We start from the raw sequence: 17,371 nt of genomic DNA on the forward strand, positions 1-17,371 counted from the left end.
GGGGAAGGGATTTACTCAAGGTCATGCACAGCTGGTGAGTAGCAGAGTTGGGACTGAAGAACCTAGATTCCTGACTCTGTTCCAGCAGTCTCTGCAGAGGAATGAGCCCCTGACGACGTCCTAAAGGAAGAAAAGAATGTGGAAAGTGAGGTTCAGTGGGACTCCTGGGGGGACGCATTGGGCAAGGGCATCTTCAAAAGTAGCTCCCAAATTCCCCCAAATAACCTGAAAAATACTTCAGGTAGAAGCAAGCCTGTGCACACACACACACACACTCAATCACACCCCACCACACACAAACAAAATCCTCAAAGAACTCAGAGCAGGAGTGAGGTTTCCTCTGCCCTCGCCGTGGCTTTGAAGAGAAGAAAGAGGGGAAATTTGGAGGGAAGGTCAAGTTGATAATTGAAGAGACAAAGCAGTGTAGGAAGATCTCCACATTTCTCGCACAGTCATTTGTTGAAAATGTGTCAGCAAGTACAAGCCCATCTTAAACTGGCAATGATACACCTGAAATAGATCATTTAAGCCAGGGAGGCAGTATTGCAGAGAAGAACATGGCTATCAACACTCGTTTGTCTGACTCAGAGGAATAAAACACAGGGAATTCTGCCTTTGGAGACCACCCACCATTCATTGGGGGTAAAAAAAGGTGGGGGGAAAACAAAACAGGACAGATGAACTTTCATAAAGGGTTTCACAAGAGTCCACATGGCTGTGTCCCTGATTTTAACAAAATGTGAAGTCGTGAAAGCTGAAGACTTCGAAGAAGTCCTCAGAGGTTTATTTCAATGACCATATCCTCTGTTATCAATCAAATGAATCAGTGTACAATATTTTGATTTAAATGTATGTACCTGTTGGGCCCTCTTTGCTCTGTGCACACCTTGGGTTTTGCTTCTCTCTGAGCATCTGTATACCTGCTTTTTTTTTTGTCCGTAAAGTCCTTCCTCTTAGCTCTCTAGGTCCACTTCCTAAGTTACCTCTTCCCTAAGGCCGCTCTCCTCCTTTCCCAGTGGAAGTCGTTTTTCTTCCTTTGAATTGCCATAGCAGTTTATCTGTACTTCTCTCATGACACACTTTCTGCTTTGGAGTAGAGCGATTTCTGTCCAGGCCCTATGTTCTTTCTCTACCGGATGAAAGCTCCTGTATGGAAGTGTCTGAGTTTTCTTTGTGTTACCCACAGAGGCTAGCCCATTGCTTTAGGCATTATGGGTACTTGGTAAATAGTTGTTGAATGAATGCAGGAAAGAATGAATGAATGGAATTTATCCTGGGTACACAAGTTTGGCATAGTGAGGTACACAGTTAAACAAAGGAAAAAAAAATTGTCCTAAGACAATTTGTCTTTTCATGCAGCGGCCCTTGTAGTCTCCTCGATAAGTTCTACCATTCTAAGGCAAAAGCTTAAAGTGTAATAAAAATTTATCTAATTCACCATCAAGTGAAAATACTTTGGGCCCAGAGCCAAAGAATCTTATTGGAGTGAACTTTTTTCAACATCCTAAATTTAACCAGCTGGAATTCTTTTTTTAAGTACCATCCTATTCAACCTTTTGAAATGAAAGATTTGCCTTTTTAGTGGGAAATCTGCATTTCAACACAAAGATGAAACACAATGTCTTTGGCTTAGTTATTCTTCAGAAAAGCAAGCTCTCTTTTTTTGAATTATATGCTTTGCTTATGTTAAAGACACAGATTGCAGAAAATTTTGTTTAGGCCTGACAGATTGGTGGCTTGCATTTTTTGCATTTTTATAGATAAAGGGGCATGAAGGATGTCGTCTCTCCCTCCCCTCTCATAGAGCGAATGCCTAGGATGAGAACTGTGAGAAGGTGAAGGTAGTAACCTGTTGTTCAGATAATTAAGGCTCTGAGGATAGAATTGGTCAAAAAAAAGAAAAAGGGCTTTTAAATGGGTGATTGAAATTAAATCACTGATGAAGTACCCGGGAATAGAAGGACCACGAGCAAGGTGTAGCAAAGGAATTCTGCAGTGTGATGTCTCTAGAATTCTTGCTTGCATTCATTTGTACAGGACATACTTTTTAAAGAGCATTGCAATTCAGTAAAACCTTAGCTAGTAAAAAAGCAGCGATGGCGAAAATGCTCATGTAAATGCTCATTTCTAGAACGAAAGGGAATGCGATTTTGACAATATCAGAAGGTTAATTAAGAAGTCTGTTGGTGACGGTAGAGCTGGCACATTTTCAGTTCAGATTGACAGGACTCAAGACACAGGCGCAGCTAATGTTTGCTCTCTAATACTCTGGGAAGTCACAGAATCTGAGAGAGAAGAGCTGGTCTCTGTCGTAAACGGAGGGTCAAGAGCTAGAAGGACATTCAGTGGAGTGGCTTTGGGGTTGGATAAAGAAGCCTCCAGCCTGGACTCGCAGCCCTGTAGTTATTTTTGTGATTTGGATCCAGTAATATTGATAGAACTGGAATTGGTTCATTCAGGGAACTTCACAAACTCTCAGAATGCAAGTGTAGTCTAGAAGTTGGCTACTGGCTGGGCAGGGGGGGCCACTTGAGAATCTTGGAGCTGGAAGGGACTGTAAGGGTCCTTTATTTTGGCCGCTCTGCTGGTCACCGGTACAGAGATCCCTCCCAGTCATGGAGGGTTGTTATCCATTCCCTTCTTGAAGACCCAAGGTGAAAGAGAGGTCACTGTTTCACAAGGTAGCCATTCCACTCGGGGACGGCTTGACTTTTTTTGTGTCCTGTCACGTTGGAAAAACAGGGAAGTTGTCTGAAAATATGTTTGTGAAAAAAATATATATGTATACATATGTATTTTAGTGAACGACAAACATCTATACATCTATGTACTTCTCTGGAGAGGCCTGGGGTTTTAGTACCTGATAAAAGTCAGGCACCTGGAGTAGTCAGTCATTAAGTGTGTCGGAAGTGATGCTTTGTGGTTAGCTGTTTTGGCATGTTTGTAAGTCAACAGTATTACTTGTTGATTAGTGGACAGTAATGTGGCTGTATTACACACCCAGTGATTGGTTTCAGAAACAAATAGAATGTCAATAGTAAAGGAATTCTGGAGATGTTCTTGAGGAAACCTAAAACTTGATTTAATGACCTTAAATTTCAGGGACATTCCACTGGGCTTACAGAGCTCTGCATCGAAAGGTGGTGCCCAATACATACAGAAATGTGAAGTGGCCAATGTCTAACATTAAATCAAAGCCATTCCCAATTTATTGAAGATTTTTAATGAGACCTGAAAAATAAGATTCCTTGTTTTTTGTTCAGCCATAAGGAAGCTTTGCAACCTAATAGTGCATGAGGCATTTCTGAGGCCCCGAGTGGAAATGGAGACGCTGGGTCTAGAGAGACCTTTATGAAACAGAACAGGTTAAACACCTTTCACCAGAGGAGTGCAAGGCATTTGAAAAGAGATTGATTCAGAAGAGGGCAACATGTCACATTTGACAGTCCGGAAAGGGAAACAGAAGTCCGGTTCTCGCTCCATCCGTGCCGTGAGCCACAGCTGGCTTCTCAAACCTTTCAGCTTTTATGGAAGCGGCGAGGACACCACCTGCCTTGCATAAGCTGGTTTGGATGCTGTCCTATGCCAGGAGGGTTCCCTGCTTGATGGAGAGCCTGGGCCTGTTTCCTCTCCTGTCAGTGAGTGGGGGTGGAACCTCGATTCCACATGGAGGGATCCTTAGGAATTCCTTAACCTTTCTCTGTTTTTGACTGTTCCAGTCCTAAAGGAAGTGAGTCCCAGACGGAAGGGATGACAGCCTCGTAGCCATTCTGGAGCTCTGCCGGGGGAACATCAAAGCTTCTGGCTTCCATGCCTCTCCTTACCTTAAGATGGCGCTTATTAAACTGGATTGTGCATTGAATCACCTGGAGGGCTTGTTAAACACAGCCTGCTTCCCCCCTCTCCCTGCACCCAGTTTCTGATTCAGTGAGTCTGAGGTAGGGCCTGGGAATTTACATTTCCGGCGAGCTCCCAGGTGATGCTGGTGCTGGGCCTGGGCCTGCCCTTTGAGAACCACCGCCCTAAGAGTATTCCACCAGGGAAATAAAGAGATCATAGCTGGACCCCCCACTTCCCAGGCAGTCACCCGAGCCCATCTCTCCCTGGGGAGAATGAAAACACGGGTGGGAGCAGAAGAGGCCCTCAACCAGGGGCGGCCTGGAAAGGCAGAGCTGGTCCTTGAGTGTGATGGCTTAGAAACATTAAATGTGAGACTTTACCCTGCCTAAACAGTGATGAAATAATTGAAAGCATCATAGCAAGAAGTTAAACACTAGGGAGGCTATTAACAATTTAGCATTTCCAGTTCCTGTGGGAATGTCAGTTCCACTTACCAAGGAGAATGCTGTGGACGTGTTCCGTGGGAGAGGCAGCACAGTCAGCTGGGGTTCCCCGTTGCCTCTGCTTTGACCGACCCTCTTCCTGGAGGAAGAGAAGTGCAAGTATGAGGCTGTCTCACACACACGATGTCGGTGGCTTGTTAGGCTGATAGGAATGCTTTGTTTCTCTTCAGCTGGCTAATTCTCTGGGGGGAAGCAGAGGTAGAGGGTGAAAACAGTGGGGGTGACAGGTGTGGTTTTCCAATTTTGAAACCGAGTCAGTTCATTTGGACCTTGTGAAAGGCCCACTCAACACCTCTGGGCTGGATGCTGCCCCAAGGAGTTGTTAAGAGAGAGAGGTGGTTTCTCCTAATGGGTCAGGAGACCGAGAACCCTCCTCGCTGGTACTTCTCGGGCGGTGAGGACCAGTACGAGCGCAGCAGAGGGGAGGAGAGAGAGGAATATCCCAGGAAAGAGCAATGGACCAGGTGGGAGTCAGGAGACTAATTCTGATCTTTGCTTTGTGGTTAACCATCAGTACAGCTGTGGGCCAGTCACTTAATTTCTCAAGGCCTCAGCTTCCCCATCTGTAAAATGAAGGCATAGACTTGACGATCTCTTAGCTATTTTACAACTCAAAAAACAAAAACAAAACCAATGCCAGAAACTGGAACTCTCCTTGATGAGCCCTCACTTTGCTACGGGGCCAGGCGCTGTGGAGAGCTGGGCAAGGCTGCTGCCTCCGAAGCTGGGCTTGCACAGGGCCACTGGGTTTGTGGACAGGTTTGCAAGGCAGAGACGCATGCAAGTTGGCTAGGCATGGATTAGGTGAGCAGTTCTCCCATTTCTTGCTGGAGGTCTTTTGAGGCTCCTCAAAGTCTCTTCCCAGAGTAAGTGGCAGGGAATTTGAAATCAGACTCTCCCGATGTGAGGGTCCAAGTACCTTGTTGCTTTTATGCTGGGGTCACAGAGACATCTCAGTTGTGTAGTCTCCTAAGAAAAAGATTTCGGTCTTGGTAACAAACAAACTTATTAAATAGCTGAGGCGAGAGCAAGTGCAAAAATGCATTCTCAGATTTCTTGTTGAAAAACACTATGACTGCATCTGTGGTTAATTTTCCCCTATACCCTCCATGCACTTAACCTCAACAGTCAGATGAAGACATACTTGTTTTTTAAGTCCCGTCTTCCTGCTTTTGTTGGTTCATTTTGTAGTTTTCATTTCGTTTTGGGTCAGGACATGCCTTTTGAGACGGTCTCGGGCTAGGTGGAACCTCCACAGCGGCCTCCCTTTGCAGGCCTGGTAACAACAGATTTCTGCGTCTGCGTAAGAGCTTCCAGGAGCAACACACCATTGTTACCCACCAGGCTCCTCATGAAAGGGAACCTTGTGCCGACTGCCCCGGCTGTTCTTGGCAATGTGATCTATATAAAGGAGAACAGGATGTATTTTACACTTGAGACCTGCTATACTCGAGTATAACAACAACACTTTTAAGTGCTCTTAATATTAAGCCAATGGAAAACATACTCTGTTTACTCACCATCAAAGACTGTTTTTCTTCTCTCTGGCCTCCCCCAATCACCATAAACTCCAAGCCTCTAGAACACACCAAGCTTCTGCTGCCTCATCTGTCCTCCACTGTCAGAAGGTTGAGTCTCCGTGCTTGGTTAGCTCAAGGTGGACTTGGAAAAGCTAGGAACTTACCACATAAACCATATGATCCCCAGGTTGCACAAACCAAATATTTCCTTTCTCACAAAAACCTCAGGGCTAGAAATGCTTGATTTACTGCTAGATTTATGTTTATTATTGTGAGAATTCGTTTTGCCTCACCAGCATGCAACAAAGTCTAGTAGAATGGAGAAGGTGGGCACTTTCTTGGGGTGCTGCTATTATTGGAATGCTGGTTCTCTCCTTGTCACTCAATGGTAGGATTCCTCACCGGCAAGGTGGGGACTTGACCAAAGTTATTTTAACCTCTGAAGTCTAATCTTTATTCTCCACTGTTTGTGTTGTAAGAAGCCGTGTCTATATGGGGTACCCCACTGATACAATTCTAGAGTGTGGTGCAACTAAGTCCTGAAATGCCTAAGGCTTCCCTATTACTGAAGGTACTGTCATAAATACAGCAATGGGCAGAGGGGGCAGTGGGACAGGAAAGCAGAGTGGGACTCTGTTCTAGAAGAAATGATTCACAAACCCACTCATTTCCTATTAGTATGTTCTTTCTTTGCTTGTGCTTGTCTATAAAGTAAAGTAAATATATGCATGTAAACCAGCCTTGCAGATAAATGCCCTCCTTTTACCAGCCTACCCGCAATGTTGCCAATTTTCCCATTGCTATTTACACATCTCATTATTATAAGACAATAATCAAACAATAACAAACAAGCAAATGAACCAAAGAACCCGCCCTTCCCGTACCTAAAACAAACCCCTTCCCTTTTGTCAAAAAAGACCAAAATTAAAAACAAAACAGAACTGTGGAAAATAACTCACCACTGTTCTTTTGATACAGGCCTTGGGCCTGTTAACTATCTGCAAGGCTGTTGTAATGATGTTCATCTATTTTAATGGAATTGAAATGTGATATCCTGTGGTTTACGATGCACATTGTTTATGGCTTTAGTGCTTATTTTTGGGTTTCTTTCACAGATAAACTTCTGCACTGGAGGGGCCTCTCCTCCCCTCGTTCTGCACACGGAGCTCTAATCCCCACGCCTGGGATGAGTGCAGAATATGCCCCGCAGGGTATTTGTAAGTTGAGCATTATTTCTTCTACAAATGTCCATGTGTATAGAGATGAGAGTTTCTGGAAATTACCCTTACTTTTTAAGTACTGAAAAGAGTTACTTCCAAAATAGATTGGCATCCGCATGTATATTATTCCATTACTCACTTGGCACCAGCTCCCCCACTCCACTCAGCCCCCCAGTGACTTTTTCCCTCCATTTTTTTCTGTCTTTCCTCACTGATGCACGGAGCTGACAGCAGCTTGTCCCTGTGGGTCTCCTCCCCAGGGTCTTGTCTGGCTCCATGGCTGGTGACTGCATACGTCTGTGTGTTCAGGGCCCATTTTATTGCTGGACATTCACTCCCATGGCCTTATTTAGGACTGATTCCATGGCATACAGCTTTAGCAGAGGCCAGAACCAAAACGAGTCAGTTTAGAGTTACTACAGAGTTATGTCTCATGCATGTTATATACGCATTTATGTGTATTTAAACATGGTATATTTTTATATATACATGCTATATTATATATGTGCATACATATATCATGTCTACTTGTTTTTCTCCTAGTTTTAGAGAAAACTGCACAGCATTGTTGCTGAAATTCAAAGATAGCACCATACCATCACCATCACTACCATCACCCAATTCCTTGTTTAAGCCAACTTTTATAGTGGGGAGCTTTATATGACATTTAGATTTGTATGTTTATAAGAATGTTTTTGAAAGATGTTGTTTTAGAAGGTAATACAGTTTGCTTCTCTATGTAGAAATAAATGGTATGAGTCATGCATGGCTAAAAAGTCAGATGGGGGGATGTTGATTCCACCTCAAACACAAAAAAGCAGGTTCCAGAAAAAAAGAAGTGTGACATCTAATTTTTATATAAGGAAAGTATTTTTGTTTTGAAAGTAAATGAAAAATAACCTGCTATGGAAAGAAAGAAGAAAAAGAAAGTGTCATGGAAAGAGAATAATGAAGAGCAAGATGCAGGAGTTGGGGCCACAAAGGGGGCTGGTTTTCAGATGGGAGGTAAATTAGACCTAACCATCTTGTGAATGGTGTCTGCAGGGCAGGGCATGCACCCTGAGGCCAGATTCGAAGCCAGCTGTTTATTTTTGTTAGCTCCTAGGTAATCCTAGGTAACAAAGAGTTATTGTGTGAATTTCACAAACTCTTGGGTCCTCAGGGCTGGGTGGTACAGGGGGTTAAAAGCACCAACTCTGCCCCCACTACCCCTACCAACCCCAAGCTAGGCCTAAGCCTGGGTTAGGTCACAGACTGTAGAGTCCAGGGGATTGGACTCAAGCTTTCGAGTCCCTACTGGCTGACTGGGTGGAGAGAGCTCTCCTCATTTTGCTGGGGGTGCTGGGACCCACACTTGGCTGTGGGAACAGAGTCATCCTTGGAGGGAAGGCAAGGAAGGGAGTGGGGCAGTTGAGAGGAGGATGGAGTTGAGAGGCCAGGGGCTGCTGGCCTGGCAAACAGTTTAGTTCTTTCTCTTCTGCTTGATCCTCCAGAGGGCAGGGAGTTTGATTTGAGGGGTGGGAAACTAGGAGCCTGATACGGAACCCTGTCTTCTCCCCTGCTTCCCGCAAAGGGAGGGTGCCTAGTTGGTGGTGCCCATACTTGCAGGACCATTTTAGGAGTGACCAGAACAAGGTATGTGGAAACGGGTTGTGGGGTTCCAGAAATCTCTCGAGCAAAGCCTATCCCCACTCCACTCAGCTCCCTTAACCAGCTGTGCTTGGCTTTCAGAGCACTTAGCACTTAGCCTCCCTGCTGGTGGACCACAGTCACAGGCCTTCACATTGCCCTCTCCTGCCTTCCTCTAACCAGGGCCTCCCCTCGGCCTGGGGTAGGGCCTGGATTCTGGATTCCAACCTTCCCCTTGAAGCCCTTCTGGGTGTGTAATGTGGTTAGTCATCATGCTAGGCAGCTAATCAAGCCTGGTAGTAATGAAAACTCACATTCATGTTTGACCTGATAGTTTACAGAGGGCTTTTATATACGTCTGTCATTTGAGCCTGACAATTCTTTAAGGTACTCTTTTTATTCTCACATTTTGCAAATAGGAAACCTAAGGCTCAGAGAAATTAAATAACTGCCCCAGAGCCACAAGCTAGTAAACAGTAGAGCCAGGGGTCCAGTGTCACACCGCCTTGTTTTTACAAGCCCTGAGGCCCAGATCATGTGACTTTTAAGTCACGTGATAAACTAGAAATGGAGTCATGTCTCCCCATACAATAAAATGAAGTAAAATGAAAGCTGGTAGATGAGCTAGTAGTTGATTTTAACCGTTTTGATGCGAGTTCCCATGCTTAGGGCCAGGTCCCAGATTACTGCTTTAAATCAAAACAATCCCCGTGAATGCCCAATGAGGCTCTCAAATTGAGAAGTTGATTTTCATCAGAGTAAATGAAGAATATTATTATATTTTACACATCAATAAATCAATGTAGCCCTAATTTTGCCACGCAGGAAATCAATTCTAGTCTTTCTAAACCATCAAAGATGTTATGAACAAAGTAATTTCACAAATTATGGCAAGTAACACATTTATTGATGACTGCAGTTTAGGAATTTAGAATCTGTGAGCACTGTAATATAATATGGTGCACTGGCATGAGCTGAGTGAAATACAGATTATATGGTGAAACTGTAATGCATCATTTGCTATTAGTGGACTGGTAATAATTACCAGTTTCAAAGCGGCTCTTTCCATGTAATCTTTAGTCTCAATCGTAACAGCCCTTCTCATTGACATTATGATTACACTAGCTGCCCTCATGATCTAGAATATCTAGTTGATGGGAATACTAAAATGCAATAGTGAAAACTGTATGTTGTATGCTCATTATAAGATAAAATGCCATTTTCTCTGACCTGCTGTATGAGAGAGAGGGGAGGGTAACAGCACAGTGCTAACATACTGTAGCATGATCACATAACTGGCTCTGAAAGCAGAATTTTAGGAAGCTAAGGGCAGCAAAATAAAATGGACTTTTCTCGTTTAAGCCTTTTTGAAAGGATGCAGACAAGATCCTTGTTGGAGTGCTATAGAGTTCCACATTTATCAATGGCTGCATTCATGGCACATGTGAAACCAGTATCATTAATTATGGGTCCAGTCCTGGGTTTCAATAGAATAGTATAAGGTAAAATATGATTTTAAGGCATTTGGAGTGATGAAAGAGTTAAGGACTTGCTTCAGCTGACAAATCTCCTTTTTACTTACCCAATTCAGATTGTCAGGCTAAATGTATGATAATGACACAGAGTCCTAGAGTGGCAAAGGAGAAAGCCACAGAGGGTCACAGTAGTCGGAACCAGATAGTTTTTTTCCTGTCTATTTAGGACCCAAGTCATTGTTCAACAACAACAACAAATTTATGAAAATACTCTCAATGATGCTTTTTATTTCCCTTTGAAGAGAGGAGGCAAACAAAAATAGGCAGATAATGTGATACTAATGTCAGCGTTTTCTTTCAAAATCTTTCTGCCGTTTTTTTCCCCCCTCCACATTAGGCAAATGTTTGAAACCTAATTTTGGTATCTTATCAGCTAATCTTGTTAAAGAGATTTACCCAGGAGTGGGATATATTGAGTGAGATTATAAATGCATTGTAAAGTAAATTACAAGGTCAGGGCGGGGAGTCCATTGTTCAGACCAGCGCTTGAGTGAGGCTGGCTTGCTTTGGAATGCGAGTGTTTGGGGCTCCTGAGAAGACCCTGCCAGCTTTTCTTTCTGACTTGCTAAATGGAGGAATCATAATTGATTAATTCCTCATTCCTTCTCTTTAGCTCCATGGTGAATTTTTTCCTTTGTAAAAGGTTACTGACAAATACTAGCTGTGGCCTTAAGGAACTCCTCTAGGCGCCCCCCCCCCACCCCAGTTTTAAAAGAAGGGCTAATGTTTGTTTTTCTCATTTGTGTTTTATACAGTGAGTGTCATTTCTGGAATCCCTGAGAAGTTATCTATTTTTCTCATCCTTGTCCTTTGCCCACCAACATTTGTGCCCTTTTTAATGCTGCAGTTGACTGGTAAACTGTTAGTTACTCCCTTGGTGTATATATGTTTTTTAATTTAGCTATCTCCCAAAATGAGTGATTGTGAAGTCAAGCTGGCCCCTCTTTGCCAAAGTGGCATTTACCACTCTCGGGTTCTTTTCAGCGAGAGAGAAATAATGTGACTTAAGCAGGGCCCCTCTCCAGACGGCTTGGCTACTGGCCAGAGAGTTGACTAGCTGAACTGTATCTTTCTGTTTCTTTCTCAACTGGAGCTGAGGCTCAGCCGAGGGCGCAGGATGTTGTATAATTTGGTTCACGTTGTTAGCCTCTCAAAATAATGAGGAGGAGGACAGTGTAGCATTTCTCAGCCTGCTGCCCGTCATGGTGCTGGCTGCTTTAACTGTTCTTAAACTAGGATGCTGTGTCTGCTTAAGTTGGCACCAGCCACTCCTCCTAACTTCTCTAGACTTGGGGGACAACTCCTAAAGATTTGATACGGCCTGTCGGTTAAATCCGAATTCATTTTCTCTTTTGAGATTTTACAACATCTCTTGAGGTAAAAATGAGAGTCCCTGTGGGGTGTTGTGGAACCGGAATTGGGACTCACTGACCCTCACACAAGCTAGGAGGTGAGGATGTTGCTAGTCTCTCTTTCATGGAATTATTTTATGAGTACCTTCTCATTTTTAACAATATCAACAATTAGTGTGTTTCAGGCTAAGATTAAAAGCATCTCTGGGGCCATAGAGAATTGTAATGAGTTGACCTTCTCTTTTTTGATATCTCTATGAAATGATTGCCTGTTTAGAAAGTTCACCTGCCACCCAGGGGGGAAATAGAACGACGGGATTTAGGAAGCAGAAAAGCTTCCCTTAGGTCACCTTGTTCAAGTCCCTCACTTAACAAATGAGGAAATGGAGGCACAGAGATGAAATGGCATGCCCCAAACCATAGCTGGTGAAAGACTGGAAAGTTCAGAAGATGTTTGCTGAGGTTCCCTAGCATGTAGGGATCCTCATCCTCAAGCTTGAATTGGTCTAGATTTTTCTGCTTGGAGACTGGATTTAAAATTCTTAGAACTGAGTTAAATGGCAGGAAGACTGGACAAATACTCATTGGGTACCAACCACCAGAAGTGCCAGGCACCGTGTATGCAACAGGGGATATGTCAGTGAGCGCTTAGGCCTTGGGGTTGAGGGCTGGGGGCAGGGAAGGCTGGAGGTGGAACATAAATAAGCAATTGCTGATGCCCTCCTCGGTGATTAAACATTGATGTTGGTGTTGTATTATTTTGCAGGTAAAGATGAGCCCAGCAGCTACACATGTACAACTTGCAAACAGCCATTCACCAGTGCATGGTTTCTCTTGCAACACGCACAGAACACTCATGGATTAAGAATCTACTTAGAAAGCGAACACGGAAGTCCCCTGACCCCGCGGGTTGGTATCCCTTCAGGACTAGGTGCAGAATGTCCTTCCCAGCCACCTCTCCATGGGATTCATATTGCAGACAATAACCCCTTTAACCTGCTAAGAATACCAGGATCAGTATCGAGAGAGGCTTCCGGTCTGGCAGAAGGGCGCTTTCCACCCACTCCCCCCCTGTTTAGTCCACCACCGAGACATCACTTGGACCCCCACCGCATAGAGCGCCTGGGGGCGGAAGAGATGGCCCTGGCCACCCATCACCCGAGTGCCTTTGACAGGGTGCTGCGGTTGAATCCAATGGCTATGGAGCCTCCCGCCATGGATTTCTCTAGGAGACTTAGAGAGCTGGCAGGGAACACGTCTAGCCCACCGCTGTCCCCAGGCCGGCCCAGCCCTATGCAAAGGTTACTGCAACCATTCCAGCCAGGTAGCAAGCCGCCCTTCCTGGCGACGCCCCCCCTCCCTCCTCTGCAGTCCGCCCCTCCTCCCTCCCAGCCCCCGGTCAAGTCCAAGTCATGCGAGTTCTGCGGCAAGACGTTCAAATTTCAGAGCAACCTGGTGGTGCACCGGCGCAGCCACACGGGCGAGAAGCCCTACAAGTGCAACCTGTGCGACCACGCGTGCACGCAAGCCAGCAAGCTGAAGCGCCACATGAAGACGCACATGCACAAGTCGTCCCCCATGACGGTCAAGTCCGACGACGGGCTCTCCACCGCCAGCTCCCCGGAACCCGGCACCAGCGACCTGGTGGGCAGCGCCAGCAGCGCGCTCAAGTCCGTGGTGGCCAAGTTCAAGAGCGAGAACGACCCCAACCTGATCCCAGAGAACGGGGACGAGGAGGAAGAGGAGGACGACGAGGAAGAGGAAGAAGAGGAGGAAGAGGAGGAGGAGGAGCTGACAGAGAGCGAGAGGGTGGACTACGGCTTCGGGCTGAGCCTGGAGGCGGCGCGCCACCACGAGAACAGCTCGCGGGGCGCGGTGGTGGGCGTGGGCGACGAGGGCCGCGCCCTGCCCGACGTCATGCAGGGCATGGTGCTCAGCTCCATGCAGCACTTCAGCGAGGCCTTCCACCAGGTCCTGGGCGAGAAGCATAAGCGCGGCCACCTGGCCGAGGCCGAGGGCCACAGGGACACTTGCGACGAAGACTCGGTGGCCGGCGAGTCGGACCGCATAGACGATGGCACTGTTAACGGCCGCGGCTGCTCCCCGGGCGAGTCGGCCTCGGGGGGCCTGTCCAAAAAGCTGCTGCTGGGCAGCCCCAGCTCACTGAGCCCCTTCTCCAAGCGCATCAAGCTCGAGAAGGAGTTCGACCTGCCCCCAGCCGCGATGCCCAACACCGAGAACGTGTACTCGCAGTGGCTCGCCGGCTACGCGGCCTCCAGGCAGCTCAAAGATCCCTTCCTTAGCTTCGGAGACTCCAGACAATCGCCTTTCGCCTCCTCGTCGGAGCACTCCTCGGAGAACGGGAGCTTGCGCTTCTCCACGCCGCCCGGGGAGCTGGACGGAGGGATCTCGGGGCGCAGCGGCACGGGAAGTGGAGGGAGCACGCCCCATATTAGTGGTCCGGGCCCGGGCAGGCCCAGCTCAAAAGAGGGCAGACGCAGCGACACTTGTGAGTACTGTGGGAAAGTCTTCAAGAACTGTAGCAATCTCACTGTCCACAGGAGAAGCCACACGGGCGAAAGGCCTTATAAATGCGAGCTGTGCAACTATGCCTGTGCCCAGAGTAGCAAGCTCACCAGGCACATGAAAACGCATGGCCAGGTGGGGAAGGACGTTTACAAATGTGAAATTTGTAAGATGCCTTTTAGCGTGTACAGTACCCTGGAGAAACACATGAAAAAATGGCACAGTGATCGAGTGTTGAATAATGATATAAAAACTGAATAGAGGTATATTAATACCCCTCCCTCACTCCCACCTGACACCTCCTTTTTTTCACCACCCCCTCTCCCCATCGCCCTGCAGCCCTACTCCCTGTAGGATTTTTTTCTAGTCCCATGTGATTTAAACAAACAAACAAACAGAAGTAACGGAAGCTAAGAATATGAGAGTGCTTGTCACCAGCACACCTGTTTTTTTTTTCTTTTTCTTTTTTCTTCTTTTTCTTTTTTTCCTTTATGTTCTCACCGTTTGAATGCATGATCTGTATGGGGCAATACTATTGCATTTTACGCAAACTTTGAGCCTTTCTCTTGTGCAATAATTTACATGTTGTGTATGTTTTTTTTTTTTTTTAAACTTAGACAGCATGTATGGTATGTTATGGCTATTTTAAATTGTCCCCGATTCGTCGCTGAGCAAACATGTTGCTGTTTCCAGTTCCGTTCTGAGAGAAAAAGAGAGAGAGAGAGAAAAAGACCATGCTGCATACATTCTGTAATACATATCATGTACAGTTTTATTTTATAACGTGAGGAGGAAAAACAGTCTTTGGATTAACCCTCTACGGACAGAATAGACAGCACTGAAAGAAAATCTCTATGAGCTCAATGTCTGTCTCTAAAGGGTTAAATTTATCAATTGGAGAGGAAAAAAAAGGCCTTGAATTGACAAATTAACAGAAAAATAAAAACAAGTTTATTCTATCATTTGGTTTTAAAATATGAGTGCCTTGGATCTATTTAAACCACGTTGATGGTTCTTTCTACTTGTTATAAACTTGTAGCTTAATTCAGCATTGGGTAAGGTAATAAACCTTAGGACCTAGCAGATAATTCTATATTGTATTTCTCACAACAATGGCTACCTAAAAATATGACCCATTATGTCCTAGTTAATCATCATTTTCCCTTTAGTTTAATCTTGTAAGCAAAACTGATTATACCAGTATAAAAGCTATTTTGCTCCTGGTGAGAGCTTAAAAGAAATGGGCTGTTTTGCCCAAAGTTTTATTTTTGTTAAGTGATGATTAAATCAAATGTGCAACGTGCAAAAGCTCTGGAACGTGATTAAATACATTAGTAAGGAATTCATTTTACGAAGAGGCTTGTTTTCAATAATGTCTTTTAAAAAAAATTCTGGCACCAAAAGAAATAGATCCAGATCCACTTGGTTGTCAAATGGACAATCAAACGATAAACTTTAAGACCTCGTAGACCGTATTAAAAAGAGGCTGACAATAAGTTTCGAGAGGGTAACAGAGGAAAAAGATGTGATTTATTAGCACAATGTGGTACTATTTGCCATTTTAAACTAGAACAGGTGTATAAGCTAATATTGATACAATGATGATTAACTATGAATTCTTAAGACTTGCGTTTAAATGTGACATTCTTAAAAAAGAAGAGAAAGAATTTTAAGAGTAGCAGTATATATGTCTGTGCTCCCTAAAAGTTGTACTTCATTTCTTTTCCATACACTGTGTGCTATTTGTGTTAACATGGAAGAGGATTCATTGTTTTTATTTTATTTTTTTAATTTTTTCTTTTTTATTAAGCTAGCATCTGCCCCGGTTGGTGTTCAAATAGCACTTGACTCTGCCTGTAATGTCTGTATCTTTTCTCTAATCAGAGATACAGAGGTTGAGTATAAAATAAACCTGCTCAGATAGGACAATTAAGTGCACTGTACAATTTTCCCAGTTTACAGGTCTATACTTAAGGGAAAAGTTGCAAGAATGCTGAAAAAAAATTGAACACAATCTCACTGATGAGCATTTTTTTTAAAAAAAAACTTAAAAAACTTTGCCAGCCATTTACTTGACTAATGAGCTTACTTATCGGACTCAACATTGCAAGCGCTGTGAATGGAGAACAGAATACACTTAACATAGAAACGAATGATTGCTTTTGCTTCTACAGTGCAAGGATTTTTTTGTACAAAACTTTTTTAAATATAAATGTTAAGAAAAATTTTTTTAAAAAAAACACTTCATTATGTTTAGGGGGGAACTGCATTTTAGGGTTCCATTGTCTTGGTGGTGTTACAAGACTTGTTATCCATTTAAAAATGGTAGTGGAAATTCTATGCCTTGGATACACACCGCTCTTCAGGTTGTAAAAAAACATACATTGGGGAAAGGTTTAAGATTATATAGTACTTAAATATAGGAAAATGCACACTCATGTTGATTCCTATGCTAAAACACATTTATGGTCTTTTTTCTGTATTTCTAGAATGGTATTTGAATTAAATGTTCATCTAGTGTTAGGCACTATAGTATTTATATTGAAGCTTGTATTTTTAACTGTTGCTTGTTCTCTTAAAAGGTATCAATGTACCTTTTTTGGTAGTGGAAAAAAAAAGACAGGCTGCCACAGTATATTTTTTTAATTTGGCAGGATAATATAGTGCAAATTATTTGTATGCTTCAAAAAAAAAGAGAAACAAAAAAGTGTGACATTGTACAGATGAGAAGCCATATAATGGCGGTTTGGGGGAGCCTGCTAGAATGTCACACGGATGGCTGTCATAGGGGTTGTACATATCCTTTTTTGTTCCTTTTTCCTGCTGCCATACTGTATGCAGTACTGCAAGCTAATAACGTTGGTTTGTTATGTAGTGTGCTTTTTGTCCCCTTCCTTCTATCACCCTACATTCCAGCATCTTACCTTCATATGCAGTAAAAGAAAGAAAAAAAAGGAAAAAAAAAAGAAACAATGTTTTGCAGTTTTTTTCATTGCCAAAAACTAAATGGTGCTTTATATTTAGATTGGAAAGAATTTCATATGCAAAGCATATTAAAGAGAAAGCCCGCTTTAGTCAATACTTTTTTGTAAATGGCAATGCAGAATATTTTGTTATTGGCCTTTTCTATTCCTGTAATGAAAGCTGTTTGTCGTAACTTGAAATTTTATCTTTTACTATGGGAGTCACTATTTATTATTGCTTATGTGCCCTGTTCAAAACAGAGGCACTTAATTTGATCTTTTA

At 44.0% G+C, this 17,371-nt stretch overlaps 1 protein-coding gene across 16 annotated transcripts in view; it reads left to right on the forward strand.

The window, feature by feature from the left end:
• BCL11A (BCL11 transcription factor A) overlaps positions 1-17,371 on the forward strand; it is a 97,899-nt gene that overhangs the window by 75,337 nt on the left and 5,191 nt on the right. For 4 of the 16 annotated variants that reach the window (XM_044772492.2, XM_044772493.2, XM_070512060.1 and 1 more), the window contains 2 exons: positions 6,979-7,080; positions 12,366-16,014. In XM_044772492.2, the coding sequence (XP_044628427.1) occupies positions 6,979-7,080; positions 12,366-14,386 (2,123 nt within the window). In that variant the 3' untranslated portion in view covers positions 14,387-16,014. Of the gene's footprint in view, positions 1-6,978; positions 7,081-12,365; positions 16,015-17,371 lie in introns of those variants that run through there. The other 12 variants (XM_044772498.2, XM_070512061.1, XM_044772496.2 and 9 more) reach the window with 8 other exon arrangements.

The sequence above is a fragment of the Equus asinus genome, chromosome 6 (assembly GCF_041296235.1).
Source record: "Equus asinus isolate D_3611 breed Donkey chromosome 6, EquAss-T2T_v2, whole genome shotgun sequence".
In the NCBI taxonomy this organism is placed as follows: Eukaryota; Metazoa; Chordata; class Mammalia; order Perissodactyla; family Equidae; genus Equus; species Equus asinus.